The following is an 18,235-nucleotide window of genomic DNA, read 5'->3' as shown; positions in this document are numbered from 1 at the left end:
CCAGTATCAATTCAAAACTTGAAATCACACAATAAGAAGCTGTTTTAACAAGGTTAATGCATCTAACATCTCACTAACCTAAAACACTCTATGCTAGAGTATATCAGCTTTGCTACTGAGCCTTATAGCACAGCTCTCTGGCATCAATGCAATCTGTGGGCTGAGCTCTTTGGGTAGAGTGTCGTGGGTAGGAAAGATCTTGAGAGGCTATTACACTTCATTATTTCAAGCTAGAGCATGTAAAGAAAAACCTCTATTGTAACCTTTAAGGACACACATTGATAACCAGCTTGAAATCAAAAGAACTCACCAGCTTGGTTGGTGGTGATGTTAACTGAGGCAAACTGGGGTGCGTAGGGACTCTTGTTGGAGACTCCATTGACAGCCTGAATCTCAAAGCTGTACTGGGTGTGAGCCTGAAGGTTTCTGACTGTCACATGTCTCTCAGTAAGGCCAAGGTGGCGAGGAGAGATATCCACATTGTCATCACATCGTGTGCAGGTTCCACGTTCAGGCAGACATTTCTTACAGATGACGTTGTAGAGAAGGTCTTCTCTTCCACCTTGGTCACGTGGATCACTCCACTCGAGTACAAGCGACGTCTCATTTACACTGGAGATGACGGAGCGTGGAGCTGAGGGTACGGCTGCAAAAATAAAATATTTTTCATGTCAAAAAGGCCAAACTAAGGTGGTTTTCTGGTCTTGGCAGGATTAACCTCCATTAGGGTTTGGTTAGGTTTCTCAGCATGGTGCTTAGGGTCCCAAAGCTGGTTCCCTAAACCCCAACAAATCTACCAATCTAAGCAGGGGAAACCAGCCTAGGATGCATTTCCCAAAAGCAACTATGGTCGCAAGTTCACTCATTACCAAGAGAGTTCAATGGAAATAATGACTCTAGTTAGCTAACAATGCTTTTGGGAAACACACCCCTAGTAAGACCATTTGATAACATTAGGCTAGTTTAATGTTTTTTAAGCAGGAAATTTAAATAAAATTGGTCAGATGGGGCTTCACATTTACTTAATGTGGATTAAGTGCTTTCATGTAACTAAAATTAAGCAAAACCTTGTTTTTCCCACTTGTGCTGTTTATTTTAACATCAAAAATGGCTAGAAATAGCTGTGGTGTTCACTTGGGAAAACATTTTTTGAATGTATCTGTTCAGAGTGCTGACAATGAACACAACCAGAGGAGCTAATATAAAACAGGAGAAAGGGAAACGTTGCGAAACAATCCCAGCATTCTTCTGCATGTTGGACGGAGGAATTGCTTTACATATGGATGAACATATGAAAGTACATATGGTGTTTGGATCAATGTGGCTTCTGAGAGCAGAGAACGTGGCAAATAAACAACACTCCTTATGTTCGCATAAGTTCATGGTGGGTGAAACGGCAGTTTTAGTCGAGGGAATTACTCACTGGTGCATCCTGAGTCAGGCGAGTCGTTGTCCGCCCGATAGTAGCCGGTTCTGCAGGAACAGATGCTGGCGGCTCCTGAACTAGTTCGACTGTTGGGCGGACACGGGGAGCAGAAGCCTTCGCCCTGCTTGGACTTGAAGGTGCCTGGACTGCAAGCTAAAAAGAGAAAGAGTTGTTTACTTCGACTGTCAGAGAGAGGTATATCAGTACATTCACACCAAATGCACTTATTTTTGGTGTATGCTTCCATTGAGGTATCTTTTCATTGCATTCAGCAGCAAAATCAATAGCAATTTCCCGTTTGCAATTTGCATTTTGTGAGCTCCGCTTGCCTTAATTTAGTTTCTTACTATTGTTTTCCTTGCCCACAGTATGCAGTCTAATCCTTTCCATCTTGGCATTGTAAAATTTGAAGGCGCACAAGTTCTTGCTTACGTATTTGTTTGGCACTGTTAATTTGCTGTTGTTTTCCTCCAGGGAAATAACCCCCTCATGACTAGACGAGTTCCAACAACATACCGTGGCCTTGCATAAACCCCATGTGCATATGCTAACCGTCAACTTCAATTACAAACACATGCCTGTTAGTTCCAAACAAGAGCACTTTTCAAAATGAACTCCTATCAATACTCAAACACGGGGAATGTCGATGTTGTGCTGCAGGAAGTGTCCCTCGAAGATAAACAAAGCATATTAAAGACTACAAGGGAAAGTGTGAGCTGTTATCTTATGAATACAAAGATTAGTGTGCCATTTACAGGTCTTTGGCCTTTGTGGAGGTCTGACACCGTTTATGGAGATTGTGTACACATTTTATCGCATCTACGATAAATGCAGAGCTGCTCTCCTGGCACACAATGCCAGTATGATCTTTCTGCTCAGAATGTCACTAGGTGATCAGGTAGTCAGTTTTATGTTTATTAAAAGCAGTCAAGGAGTATGACAACAGTTCCCAGCCTACTGAGACGTTTTATCAGTAAGGTTTAGAAACAGCAAATAATGAAAAAAAATGAACATCTGGTTTCTGGACTGATAGTGCTCAAAGCAGAACACAACACCGGTGATGTTCCTAAGGTCACCTTCCAAGTTCCCTTTCTCAGAAAGTGCAATATTGACACAAGGCTTCATTAGCGCAGGGATACTGTTAACTTGGTTAACCGGGGCTTATTTGTTTAACCATTAATCAGGGGAAGCCAGAGATAGGTACATAAAAGACAATTCACATAGAGATAAAAATGAAAGAGTGTAGGCCTTGTGAATTCGAGTTTATCACATGTAACGTATCACTTTGGAGATTAATGAGTCCTCAGTGTTTTGCCTCGCATTTCAGATGTACATAAATCAACCAAAATCTTGGAGAGACAAATGAAACCATCTAGTTCTAGCCCCCATGAAAGACTGCTTAAAATTCCCCTTCAAAAAACTCTGGCTGTTTTCTGAAGGGTTGAAAGTGCTGATTAATCGCTTCCAAGAAGGTAAGAAGTCAGCCCTTTCCTTTCATCCTCATCCTTCCTCTAGCAGCTCTCCTGACAGAGCGAGAGAGAGGCGAGGTGAAAGAAAGCAAAGGAAATGCAAATCCTGTGGCTTTTCTCTCTTACTTGTACACTCTCTCCAGTACAGTCTATTGCTCACACTCTATTGCCCAAACCCTCTCTCCCTCTCTCATTGAGAGCAGAACATAGGACTTTAGGGAGTGATTAGAATTTGTGGTGAAATTGGAAGCGAGGAGAAAGAACGGATAGGGGAAATATGGAGCGCTACGGAAAAAAGGGTCTTGTCGATTAATATTCATGTGAATGTCCTAACTGTGCTCTGGCAGGGTATTAATGAGACCAACGGCCTTCAGATGAAGGCGAGCAAGAGAGAGGTGACAGAGAGATTTATCCCTCCTTTAGTTTCCGGTTGGCTTGATTAGAGAACATTTTATCAGGGCACAGCCGCCAGGGCTTTCACCTTGAGCCACCACAAGCAAACAAATGAGTTTTTAACTGTACATCAGGCAGCAGATTTCCAAAGAACTGCCCACTTTCCCCTACGGGTATACGCAGGTTTGATATCAAGTTGGCAGTAGTATAAAAGTCCTTCATTAATTTGACAACCACATGCATAATGCGAGTGGTGCAAAACATGCTTTCGCTAAGGTGTTTTAAGTGGCTGCCATGGCATTGCTATGTGATTCTTAACTTTTTAGGGTACCATGTGGTTGCTAGGGTTTTATGGTAGATTGCCAAAGAGTTGCAATGCTATTCCTAAGGCATTCTTTCTTGTTCTTTTTTTGCACATTACGGTTGCTGGCTGGTTTCTTACATCTCAGTTTAAAATGTGCCTACCCCTAGTCATATTCAAGATATTTTAGTTCCCACAAAATGTAGAACTATGGGATTTTTTTCACACATTTTTATTATCCCTAACCATAAGTCTAAATCTAACCCTAACAGGGGCAAATTTAAGGAACTCTAGCCTGTACCCAATCTTAAATTTAAACATAACTCTAATATGGGATTCAGGCTTTTTTGAACCATAATATAGGGAATTCTAGCCCTGTACCTAATCTTAAATCTAAACCTAACCCTAATTGATGAATGAGGCCTAACTGAACCCTACTAATAACAATCCATACAGTGGAGCAGCCCTATCAAAAACATGCATTGGCCAGTGCATTTCTGCGTCCTTTCTAACCCAAACCAGAATAGCCATGGGAGACTGTCCGGAGAAGGCATTGCTTTCAGAAACCCTAACCCTATCAGCTGAAAATTTAAGTAAATTGCTTAGTATTATATATTTGTAAAAGTAGTAGTATACAGCACAAACTGTGTATGTAGCGTTTACTTAAATCTCGATCTCTCTCTATGAAGAATCATAATAGTTATGATTAGCTCAAACACCACAAATAATCATCTTTTCTCTACACACAAATAATTTGCTGTTCAGTTTACTTCTTTACCCCAGAGGTTCACTACTCAGTGGCTCTTTCTTTGTAGTTCTTTTAATGCGCTGGAACCGACTGTCTCTTTACGACCTTTCACTTCTGGTGCCTTGACTGTCAGGGTTACTTTTCTTTCTCCATCTCGTGCTCTTCATTAATGTTTCACTGCAGCCCTTGCCCTTGGTCCGCAAATCGATTCCGGTCTCCTCTCACTCCCAGCTCTCCATTTGACCCTTGACCTCCTGCTGTCTGCTCTGCTCACTTTCACCGCGGCTATGTTACACGCTGGCTTAATTCACCTCAGCCTGAACCTGATATGTTTTTCATCAAGACCGCTCCTTTCTCTCAGCAAAATGTTCCACTCCGATAGACATACAGACTTACTCATTGCTTTGCTCTGCTTAAATTGAGGTCGAATAACCAAATTTGCTGTTAGACCAAACACCTTGATAAAAAAACAGGATGATTTGTCCATTTGGCTTAATGTGATACCAAGAGATAAAACAAATTGCACAGTGAGAAAAAACACATATATCAGCACTCACCTTGACACTGTGTCTCCTTAACTGCAGGCTCAAACCCAGCCATGCAAGTGCAGGAACCTACAGGAACCATCCATTCTCCATCTCCATTGCAATAGAGTTTAAGAGGGACAGACACCTCCAGAGCGTTCGGCACGCAAGTGCCGGGGGCAATGACTAGTGACGTGGCCTCAGCACCTGTGGCCGTTTCTGGGAAGACGGCAAAATTGGCAATAGTCGTGGAACACTTCTTATAGAAAACTCGGACGGAGATTAAAGACATGCAGGCACCCAGGTCCTGGAAAGCCAGATAGAACCCAGCCTTGGAAAGTGGACCAAAGCTGCGAATCTTGGTATTGACCCGGCCAGACTCCAACATAGAGAAGCTCTCATCTGGAGCAATGGTGTCCACCTTAACATAAGGGTTCTCCATCCAAAAAGGACTGGTGGCGGTGGCTGAATCCGAGTCGGACTCATAGTAGAACAGATTGAAGGTCTCTTTACATGATCCTGGAATGTTGGGAATACTGTTGCAATCTCGTACAGTGAACTTCATCTCCACATAAACACGGAGAACGTCCTTTCGAGGGATGAAGTCGCTGCGAAGCCAGTTGTTCTGGTTAAGCTCGCGGACGTTGCACACTTGGTATGTTCGGATGGGGTTCATGGCATCGTCGTAACCGCTAACTTCCTCCCACTGAGAAAAAAAGGGGAAAATAGAGAACACTAAGTCATAGATATAAACAACACACAAGTTCACCTTCAGTATGAGCTAGCACTTTATATATCGACTGCATTTGAGGATTGCTCTACAGAACAATAGCAATTACCAATGTTTTATCTAAAGTATGGTACAATACACCTTATTGTCAGTATTATAAATGAATCCATTTTCATTTTGATGTTATCCAGGGCTTTTGAACTCCGAGGTGTTATGCTACAGAGCAATAAATTGCTCTTTCCCAGCTCCAGCCCCACACACTGGAGCTAAGAAACAATATAACGCAGGGAGCAAACCGAGAAAAGAGTGAATGGGGTGGATGAAAGAGAGGGGAAATTAAATTTTGTGCTTTTTGGTTTGTGCCTTTTCAATTACACATTCTGCGTGGTGTCATTAAGTGGGGAGCTGCACGCTGGTCTTTCATCTGCGTTCGCCAGTTCAATGAGGAAACCTGCCTGGCAAATTCATCAAAATTACCGCGGAGTGTCAGAACTCCATCGGATAAAACAACGAGTGGTTGTTTACCTCATACCTCGAGTGTGGAGTACTCTCTGCATCACTTCACAATCAATTACTGTTCAATTAAACCATCATGATTACATTGTATTCATGCAGATCAACAAGCTCCATTCAGTCCTCTACCAAAATGATTTCTTATCTACCAAAATTAAGAGTATACATATTTTAAAATGACAGGTGAGGGGTATCTTCAAGATTGCTTATGTCAGGGGTCTCCAAATTTGGTCCTGCAGGGTCGGTGTCCTGCAGAGTTTAGCTCCAACCCTAATTAAAAACACTAAACCAGTTAATCAAGGTCTTACTTGGCATGCTAGAAACTTCCAGGCAAGTTGGAACTAAACTCTGCAGAACAGTGGCCCTCCAGAATTGAGTTTGAACACCCCTGGCTTATGCGGTACTAAATCGGGAGTGTCCAAACTTGGTCCTGGAGGGCTGGCGTCCTGCAGAGTTTAGCTCAAACCCCAATGAAACACACCTGAACCAGCTAATCAAGGTCTTACTAGGCATGCTAGAAACTTCCAGGCAGGTGTGTTGAGGCAAGTTGGATCTAAACTCTCCAGGACACTGGTCCTCCAGGACCAAGTTTGGGCACCCAAAATGGTGACATAAGCGACACCATGTGACACAACAAGCATTACCTTGTTGACTGTGGTCAAGTAAGTATGCCAACTAGCAATCTTGGCAGCTAATGAATGTTTTTACATCAAGCTTGGCTTGTTTAAACAGACTATATCAACAAGAAATGATTCAGTAAAGGAACAATTAGATTCACGCTCAACCTTGGGAAACCGTCCCAATTCTTTTGATTACAGCGAGTTCAATTTCAGAGCAAGAAAAAGCGATCCTAAAGGAGAGAATGAGCTGTAGCAAAAAAGGAAAGAGAAAACTAGCACGGCATCGAGAGATTTGTTGAGAGAGTAGCGTAGTGTTTGTGTAGAGGTGAAGTCTTTAATTAACACGAAGATATGGATGTTGTGCGGACAGGCCATTCATCCCTACGGGCCCCGGGGACCCGAGGCAGACAGGGTTTCCAGAACTCTCCGCTTTATCACTGGCGTTCTAAACCAAGGGTGCTGAGATCAATAATAAGCATCAGGTCAATGCGACAGGAGAAAGAATGAGGTATAAATGGGCATTTAGTTCAGTGGAATAAATTGCTGAGAGAGTAAAAATTGGACCGAAGAAGTGGCCCACACATCGCACTCGTGTCAAATTATTTAGGGGTACCGGTCGGCTTAGGGTAGTCGGCTTTCCAGATGACCAATCAATATCTTTTCAACTCAATTTCAAGCTAATAAGCCTACATTAAGTTATTTCTGCATATTAAATGTTGATTTAGGAAAGTACTGTCTCAAGGTGAAAAGTTACACTTATTGATTTTCCCCCTGCTGCATTGCTTCGATTTGTAAAAAACGATGAATGAATTTACTTTAGACACTGATGTTCCTGTGGAATGATGGTTCATATGGTTTATTTATAAATATGTAAGTGCATCACAGCTCTTTTTTTACTTGGTTTGTTTATCTTGGAAGAGTTAACAGGTCAGGTTTAAACGACAGCAGGTCGTTATGTTTATTTTTCCTTAATGGTGTTACAGTCTGTATTTATCTGTGTTTATTTCTCGGGTTACAGGCGTCAAACTAATGACTAATAGTGTTTTTTTTTTTTTTTTTTTTTTTTTTCGTGGCAGATTAAATGAAATGAACTGCTGAGTCAGACTGGGATTTATTCCAACTTTTATGCCCCTGTTTTTATTATCTGGGCACAGTTCCCATTTCGGTTTTCTGGGTGCGACATACCATTGAACTTAGTGTCACACAAAAATTAGAAACGAGTGTGCCGTAGGACAGAGAGATATGGAGGGTGCCAATTAATCCAGTGGCTGAAAAAAAGTCAAAATTACATTTCACCCTAACAGAAATAAGAAATTACATTTTTTTTTCAGAAAATTAATTATGACCAGTAGGCAACACCTCACCCCAATTCTCATAACTATAAATAAATAATGGATTCATATATATGACCCTGGACCAAATCAGTCATAAGTATTACATTGTATGGGTCAAAATGATAAATTTTTCCTTTCTGCCAAAAAGCATTAGAATATTAAGTACAGATCTTGTTCCATGAACATATTTAGTAAATTTCCTACCATAAATATATCAAAATGTAATTTTTTTATTAGTAATATGCATTGCTAAGAACTTCATTTGCACAACTTTTTTTTGCACCCTCAGACCCTCAAATATTGTCATAACCTAACAAACCACACATCAATGGAAATAAAAAAAAGTACCCTTATGACTGGTTTTGTGGTCCAGGGTCACATATATGGATTCACTCTGCTAAAAGGAATATTTCAACTTGAGATCGAAATAAAAAGTGTCCAGGACACTGAAATTTAAGGATAGGAGACACTGGTGCCACATTTCTCCTGTCTGTCCTAAAATACAGTAGGGTCGACGAGGGTGAAATGTATAGCGGTGTGCATGACAGAGAGCAGAAGGGAAAGAACTGGACGATGTATGTCCTGAAAGGCGGCATCTGTTGGGGTGTAAAGGGGTTGTGCTTTGGCCCATTGTGCTGGTGGGTTTTAGTGCCTTAATGGGGGCGGGAGGGATATTTACAAGAGTAATATATGGACGGGGAAGGTGAGATGCCAGTTGATTTGTGTCTTTGGGGCTGATCTTGTGCCTCGGTGCATTAGTGCTAAGTTACTCGGAAGTAAAGGTTTTTGGGGAGGGGTGCCTGCAACAGCTGAGATGGTGTGGTTGGGGGCAGGAAAGGGGCAATGGACACATGCAGAGCCCTGAAGTAGAGGATATATAGAGGTGAAGACCCGAAGAATTAGACAAATCCCAACAAAAGAAGTAAGAAAAGGCAGCAGTGTCTGGGTATTGTGAAAGATATACTGAGCGAAGGATACTTCTGCTGTGTCTGCCAAAAGCTCGTGGGCGCAGATTTCACTTTTGGAGAACAAATGTAACACGGCTAGGGTGAAATCTGATCTGGGCATTGCCTTTATCTGATGAAACTCAGAGCTTCCTGTGTTTAACACACTATATTTGAACAAGACTGTAACTGGACCTCTTATAATACCTCTTGATTTAAAGGATCTATAACTATGACATTTATGAGGGAATCTCACGAAAGCGGTCAAGAACATGTGCGAGTCATTCTTTAACCTTCAAATCAAAGACTTCATTGGAAAGAATTAGAAGTTAGTTTTTTCTTGATGTAAATGAGGCCTATCATCCATCTATCTATCTATCTATCTATCTATCTATCTATCTATCTATCTATCTATCTATCTATCTATCTATCTATCTATCTATCTATCTATCTATCTATCTATCTATCTATCTATCTATCTATCGGTTTGTTTGTTTGAAGTACAGTAGAGAGATTTTTGATTGAAATATGTACAGTATATTTGTCATGAAAATAAAGAAATGCTCTAAACAAAAGATAAAAAAGATGCAACGAAATAAAGTAAAAACTAATTAAAATGAAAGAAGAAGGGAAAAAATAAATTATGAAAAAAAAACAGAGTAAACCGTACAAAACAAAACAACAAAGGAAAACAAGACTAAAAAAAATTAAACAAAACTATAACATATCAAAACAAAAAAATACAAAATGATGAGATAAAAACTAAACAACAATTCAAAACAAAACAAAAGAGAACAAATAAATAAATAAATAAAATAATACAACAAAATAAGACAAAACAGAACAAAACAAAAAAGCAAAAAACTAAACAAAAGGAAGCAAAAAATAATAATAAAAAAGGAACAAAACAATAAAACTAAATAAAAGTTTAAAAAAATAATAAACAAAAAAAAGAGAAAACATGTAAACCATTAAAATATTATTTTCGTATTATTTATTTGCGTGCTTAAATTACGGTAGTGAAATTTTAGGTAAATGTTTTTTTTTTATTATTATTATTTATTGTAAATATATAGCACAAAAAATGCCCAAAACAAAAGTAAAAACAAGTAAAAATAAAGTAAAATAAAACAAGATGGGACAAAACCAAACAAAGCAAAACAAAAAAAGTAAACTAAATGATGCAACAAAATAAAAAAGGAAAACACAAAACAAAAAGGAAAAACACAAATGAAAACAATGAAACTAAATAAAAGTCAAAACTAATCAAAAGGTCTATATACTGAATACTAGATAGTAAAATAGTAGTTAAAAAACTATTTTTCTATTTATTTATTATGTGTTGTATTTATTTATTTGTTTGTTTGTTTGTTTGTTTGCTTAAATTATGGTAGTGAAACATTTGGTTAGAATGTCTTTATTTGCCATGAAAATAGTGCAGAAAAGCCCAAAACAAAAGAAGGAGGGAAAAAAAGAAACAAAAATAAAGTAAAAACAAAAATAAATAAATATATAAGGAAACAAAATAAACAAAATGATGAAACAAAGTAAAACAGCAAAAACAAAACAAAAAAGGAAAAAAACTAACAAAAAAATTCTAAACAAACATAAAATGATGAAATAAAGTCAAGACAAAACAAAAAAAAACAGGAATAAAAAAAGGGAAAAATGGTACATAAAAAGTAAAAAACTAAACAAAATAATAAAACAAAAAACAAAAGAGAACAAAAAAATGATGAATGAAAATGATGCAACAAAATAAATCAAAACAAAACAAATAGGGAAAAAAAAATTAAAAAGGGGGAAAGCAAATAAAAACACTGAAACTAAATAAAAGTCGAAACAAAACAGGAACAAAAAAGGGAGGGGACAAAATGATGCAACAAAAGTCAAAACAAAACAAAAAGGAAAAAAACAAATAAACAAAACTATGCAACAAAATGAAAAGGAACAACAACAAAATTAAACAAAACAAAAAGGGGGACACAATGAAACTTTGTGTGTCAAAACAAAAAAAAAAGCTATTAAAGCTATTAAAATAGCAGTTTAGTAAAGACCAAAACACTGGTGTTTATTTAATGTTAAGGGTGAGGATTTTTTGAGAGTCTCCTGGTTTATTTGGACTGGAGGAGCGGATCATATAAGCAGGATGGGTTCATCTTAACCAAAGTCAAACACTCAAGAGTAATAACTCACCCCAGTTTCAGGATGTGAGGTCCAAGCGAGTTCAGTGGTGGCCCATTTGGTGTCCATCAGTGTTTCTGCAGAACCAAAAAAAAAAAACAAAGATCCACTTTAAGACCCAGACAACAAAAACATAAGAGAATGAAATGGAAATGGAAATGGAATTGGAAAAACCATGGGGAGGAAGTGATCTCACACTGTGCGGGACGAGCGCCGCAACACATAACTGTCAGCGTGCGTGTTGTTAATAGGTATTAATGCGTTGCGGTAAATTCACGAGGAAACGCTATCACGCTAATCAACGGTGAAAAGACGGCAGAAAGGCAAAACAGCTTTGTGGGTGATCCAGAAGGCATTGTCAAAGATTTATGACAGCCCTCCTCTAATTAGATTTAATTAGCCGTGTATTTGCTGGGTGGGAAAGAAAAGCTAAGTGTTTTTGAAAGACAACCCGCTCCCCTTCCCACACACACACACACACACACACACACACACACACTCGCACCCTTAAGCTAGCAGCTGTAAAACTCAAGAGGATATATAACAGAGCAAAGGAGTTCTTGAATAGCACCATAAAACTCACAAAAGGAAGATCTCCACAGTTTCCTCAATACCCAATATGCTCTGCCTGTCTGTTTTCCTCTGTTTTTATCCCAGCAGCCATATGTGCAGCTCTCTGTTTTTATTATAATGAAAGCACACTCACTCAGCCTCGACTGGCGACATATTGAGTCCACCATTTTACCTTCCGCCACCTGCTTCGGCTGTTTAGACGTCGCCGCTGCAGTTACTATTGCACGCTGAGACTGTGTTCACTGGATGAGATGAATGGGAGGATTTCAAATGAATATCAAAGTATGTTTCTTGTGCTCCAAAGTGAGGGATAAACAGTGTTGAAATGGTTGTAAGACGATTCGGAGCAAAAATAATTGCAATTTTGTGGCAAAAATGGCGATTAAGATGTGAAATTAAATTACAAATATTTATTTATTTGTTTTAGGTTTACTGTGTTTATTTGTACATTGGCACAATTTGACTAAAATGTTATGATGATGATAATATTTTTTTATTTTGATTTAGTTTTTGTTAATATTTTGGATTAGATTTTATTTTTATGTTTTTTGCTTTAATGTTAATTTTAGTTAAAGTTTTTGTAATTTTATTGTGTTTTTTTATCGTATATATTGTTTTTTTTTTAAATAAATTTTTATTTTAAGTTTTAGTTTTTTAGGTCTTTAGCACATTAAGTGAAATTAAATAAAAAAAATAAAATAAAAAATAAATAAATAAAATAGCTGTGTTAGGTTTTTAATAAAATCAAGTTAAACTAAATAAAAATAATAAATGTTGTCTTGGAAATAGCTGAAATAAAATAAAATAATTATATAAATAAAATAAAATAAAATACCTGTTTTCATGTTTATATTAGTTTTTTTGTAATTTTATTGTGTTTTTGTCATTTTTTTATTTATTTTTTTAATCGTATATACTGTTTTTTATTTAAAATTTTTGTTTTTTTAGGTCTTTAGCACATTAAGTAAAACTAAATAAAATAAAATAAAATAAAATAAATCAAATAAAATATACAAATTTAAAAAGTTTTCATATTTTATTACCGTTAATATTTATTTTATTTTATAAGTAACAAAAAGGTTTTTCTTATTATCATTTTATTATTATTATTTTTTGTTAATAATAATTACCATGCTGCACATTAATTTATTATATTATAATATATTATATTATTATATATTATTATATTATATTTTCATATTTTATTACAATTAACATTTATTTGAAGTAACAAAAAGGTTATTAATGTTGTTATTATTATTATCATTTTAATTTTAGTTTTAGTTAACAATAATAACCATGCTGCACATTAATTTATTACATTATTATATTATATTATATTATATTATATTATATTATATTATATTATATTATATTAAATATTAAACTTAATTTAATATAAAAGAAAATAACATTTTATTAATTTATTTTATTTATTGTAAAATGTTATTGTGCAATTTTATTCTAATTATAAAATATATAAATATGACTCAACAACAGCAACAACAATACCTATTATTTATATTAAAGTTATTATTTATGCTATATTATTATTATTATTATTATTATTATTATTATTACAGCTAAAATATTATATTTTTTTAAGTAATAAAAATAGCATTTAAGGGGAAAAAAATAATAATTGTATTTTGGTTTAAAAAAAACTGCACCGGATGAAACAACAATATCTTGATTTTGATTCGGTTAAAAATGTTTTTTATTGTAAACATTGAAAATATGTACTTGTGTAGTTTTATTGTAATTACAATATATAACTCAAAAATGTCAACAACAATAATAATAATACATATTATTTTCACAATATTAACATTAATAATAATTTATAGCACAAAAGTAAAATTGCAATATGGATATTATGGCTATCAGGCTATAAATCTTTTAGTTTTGTTTTAAATTGATCCTGATGCATCCCAGATGACGGCAAAGACCCGCCCACCCACCTGTCAATCAAAATCATATCAGTCAGTCTAATTTGACTGAGATCGTGTCACTCGAGCCGGATGCTAATACCAAATTTACATGATTCCTATGTGCTCTATTCATCTTTGTTTACTCCTGTGAATGCATCTACAGGAAATATCAACCTGAAGTATTAGAGTTTCTAACATGTACTGTAAGTGTTTGCACAAGTCTGAGGCAGCTGTTTATCCTCCAGGAAGAATCGGCCATTGATTTTCCGTCATATAGTGTCACTGTCTGACAGGTCCACCGTCGTTTCAAAAGAAAGCCGAGCTAGCCAAGTCTTCAAACGCAGAGAAAAAGAAGCGAAGGTTCGGGCGACTGACTGTGGCTCTGTTTTGTTTGCGTTTTGTAAGCGCTGCTGAAAAACAGCAAAGCCGAGCATTGTGTCAGCCCAGCGCGCTTTTAGATGAGGAGGCAAGTCCCGGCTCAATGAGAGCGCGAACGCAGCGGAGGGCGAGCCGCCCCTCACCCCATCCCGCCGCAGTCAGGGGGGCGAGAGGCCATGCCCTCAATGCGACAATTCATTCACACTCGCAGCCTCCATTACGGCCCGAGCTACAGTTAAAATGGCTCCACACAGGGACAGTTTTGTTTAGGCGGCCTTTGATTTCCTGCTTCTCTCGGTTCTGAGGAAAAAGCCATATAATATGGGCATCTAACCTGAGTGACGAGTGCTGTGAGGAAAGCTCTGCCTCGCGCGACCAGTCCTCTGTGTAAACTGTGAAGCCTGGCCAAACTTTAGCCTGTAAACTCGGTGACATGAAGCACAGGTTGTAAACTTAAGGTAGTGAGGCAGAGCATTTCTGAAAAACTGAGGAAGAAGGAGGATGCATGAATTAACTGCTGCTAAATCAAATGCAGGTTCGTGTTTTCACCTCATGTTGACTTAAATGTCATGAAAAAAAGATTATGTTACAAAATAGCATTAGAAAATAATAACTATATACAATGCAAACTAGTTAAAAACTATATAACAATTTATATATATATATATATATATATATATATATATATATATATATATATATATATATATATATATATATATAGTATAGTTACACTGCTGTGTAAAATGATAAATATGAGGCACTATTTAACTTATAATAAAAAAGCTTTAATAATAATAATAATAATAATAAAAACATGAATAATTTTTAATTTAATAACTTATCATTAAAAAAGCAAAACTAATAATACTAATACTAATACTAATACTAATACTACTAATAATAATAATAATAATAATAAATATAGATCAGTTTTTTATTTAATAAAGTATCATTTTAAAAAAATCTTGAAAGTTTTATATTATTTATAAAAAAGGTTTTATTTAAGAATTTATAATTTTAAAAAATCAGAAACTTTAATAATAAAAACATGAATCAACTATTTATTAACGCATATTTTTTTTTATTAAATAATAATTTAAATAACATGGATCGTTTTTTATTTAATAAAGTACCATGTAAAAAAAACATGAAAATTTAATAATAATTATTTGAAAAAAAAAAAAAAAAACATGAATGAGTTTTATTTAATAATTCATCATTTAAAAAAAAAAAATCTGAAAACTTTAACAATAATAATACAAATATGAATCAACTATTTATTAACGTATATTTTTATTAAATAATAATTTAAATAACGTGGATCAGTTTTTATTTAATAAAGTATCATTTAAAAAACATGAAAATTTAATAATAATTATTTGGAAAAAACATGAATGAGTTTTATTTAATAATTCATCATTTAAAAAAAATCTGAAAACTTTAACAATAATAATAAAAAAATATGAATCAACTATTTATTTAAGTAACGTGGATCAGTTTTTATTTAATAAAGTATCATAAAAAACATGGAAATTTAATAATAATTATTTAAAAAAAACATGAATAGGTTTTATTAATAATATAATAATAAAATTAATTTATAATAAAAAAAATAAACAGGAAACTTTAACAATAATAATAAAAAACATGAACTAATTATTTATTAATGTATATTTTTTATTAAAAATCATGAAACTTTTATAACTTTTAAAAACATTAATCAGTTTTAATAACTTATCATTAAAAAAATGTGAAACTTTAATAATAACAATAAAAAACACGAATTTGGTTAATTCAAAAGCATATCAAAATAAATCATGACCTTTTAATAATAAAAATAAACCTAAATTAGTATTTATTTTTATTAAACATGAATCAGTTTTTATTCCCTACCTTATCATTAAAAATAAATAAATCTATTTATTGATAATAATAAAAAAAAAAATATTTTTTATTTATTTATTTTTTTTTTTATTGTACCTTATCATTAAAAAAAATAACTTTAATAATAATAATAATTTTTAAAAAGCAGTTTTACTTAAAAACATACACATTTTTGAATCATGAAACTTTAATAATAATAGTAAAAACATGAATCAGTTTGTATTTAATAACATTTAAAAAAACATGACACTTTAATAATAATAATAATAATAATAATAATAATAAATACATTATTTTTCATGCAATACCATATTATTAAAATAAAAGGAAACTTATATGAAATAAAAGGTCAAATATATATGTGCATGTGTTTTAGACATTTTTAGTTATATATATATATATATATATATATATATATATATATATATATATATAGAGAGAGAGAGAGAGAGAGAGAGAGAGAGAGAGAGAGAGAGAGAGTGAGAGAGAGAGAGAGAGAGAGAGAGAGAGAGAGAGAGAGAATATAAACTACTTAAAAGATATCAAAATGCGTAGCCGGATGTTTAGAGGTAAATATGTAAATCTATGTAAACGACAAAATGATAAGTCTGTTTCTGTTTTAAACACTGAACGTACAAGTTGCATGACATGCACACATTGAAAGGCACACATTCTCCGAGTTGCATGTTAAAACACACAAACGTTTATCGCTGTAAGAAAGGTCAGCTCTTCCATTCTAATCCTGTAATGACAGAGCTGCACTAATAACACAGCAAGACACAGAAACACTTGAATCAACACACATTCTGCAGCTTTACGAGCGCCTTCAACTATTTCTTTGTTCCAGTAAGCAATGGTTTTAAGGTCGGGTATGTGAACAAAACCAGCTCTATTGATACAAAGAATGTTCAGTGGATTTAGAAACTGAGTCAGTGGCGTGTGGGCAGACAGGTGAGAGATTACGGCAGGATTTCTGCTTTACCGTTTCTTTTTTCATGTTGTTTGGAGGTTAGAAGATGTGGAGAGTAAGAACAACCCCATGGGAAATAACCAAGACTGGAGCAGGAGAGTGGAGATTAAGGACTAAAAAGAGCTGAATTTACATAGAAGTTTGCATTTCATGAAAATGAAAGGCCTGGTGTATACTTTATGCACCATTACCATCACCAAATGGAGTTGAAAAGAAAAAACAAACAAACAAAAGTTGTTAAACCGGTTTTCTGATGACGATTCCTTTGCTCCATTGGTCAGTCGGAACCGAAGCTCCGCCCCCAAACTCATGCAATTGGTCGAGCCGATGTCAAGAGACCTCAAAATAAAATAAATAGCTTGCTTTAATTTTACACTATTGTTATCTTAGCATCATTGAAATACTATTATAGTATTTCTTAATATTTTGATATATACACAGTTTTAAACAGCTTGGAAACTAGCTGAAATTACTTATCATACTGTTTTTGTATATATATACATAATTTTGTATTTATAGTTTTTTTTATTATTTTATTTATGCTTTAAATAATTTTGATTTAAAAAAAGTTAATGAGTTAAAGTTTTTTTTCCTTCATTTTTCATTTTTCATACTTTTTGTTTTTATATACCGTTTTTTATTAATTTTCCTAAATCAGATTTATTTTGTATTTATTTATTTATTTTTTAAATTTTTGTATTTTATTTTATTTTATTTTATTTTATTTTTTTAATTTTTATTTTTAATTTTTTATACTTTATGTTATTATTTTACATATATATTATTTTACATATATCGTTTTTTTATCATTTTTTTCTAAATCAGATTTATTTTGGGTATGTATATATATATATATATATATATATATATATATATATATATATTTTTTTTTTTTTTAGTTAGTTTTTTAGTTTAAATAATTTTATATTATATATATATATTATATATATATATTATTTATTTATTTTTTTTTTCATTTTTCATACTTTTTTTATATAGTTTTTATTAATTTTCCTAAATCAGATTCATTTTGTATTTATTTATTTATTTATTTATTTTGTTTTGTATGAAAATATTTTAATAAAATAATGTAATGTAATAAAATTTTTGTTTAAATAATTTTGGTAAAAAAAATAATGATTTTTTTTTCTTACTTTTGTTTTTATATATAGTTTTTTTTTATTTATTTATGCATAGTTTCATCTTTTTTATAATTTTTTGTTTTTTATAATTTTTATGTAATAATTATTATGTAATTTTTATTATATATATATATATATATATATATATATATATATATATATATATAT

At 33.7% G+C, this 18,235-nt stretch overlaps 1 protein-coding gene across 1 annotated transcript in view; it reads right to left on the bottom strand.

Annotated features, from left to right (window-relative positions):
* Positions 1-18,235, bottom strand: part of ephb3b (eph receptor B3b) — a 52,499-nt gene that overhangs the window by 12,768 nt on the left and 21,496 nt on the right. The window contains exons 2-5 of the mRNA XM_073844633.1: positions 11,199-11,263; positions 4,895-5,567; positions 1,424-1,579; positions 311-646 (exon numbers count right to left, since the gene is read on the bottom strand). Of these exons, the coding sequence (XP_073700734.1) occupies positions 311-646; positions 1,424-1,579; positions 4,895-5,567; positions 11,199-11,263 (1,230 nt within the window). The remainder of the gene's footprint in view (positions 1-310; positions 647-1,423; positions 1,580-4,894; positions 5,568-11,198; positions 11,264-18,235) is intronic.

Source organism: Garra rufa, chromosome 7 (assembly GCF_049309525.1).
Source record: "Garra rufa chromosome 7, GarRuf1.0, whole genome shotgun sequence".
In the NCBI taxonomy this organism is placed as follows: Eukaryota; Metazoa; Chordata; class Actinopteri; order Cypriniformes; family Cyprinidae; genus Garra; species Garra rufa.
This window is presented reverse-complemented; position numbering and strand designations above follow the sequence as displayed.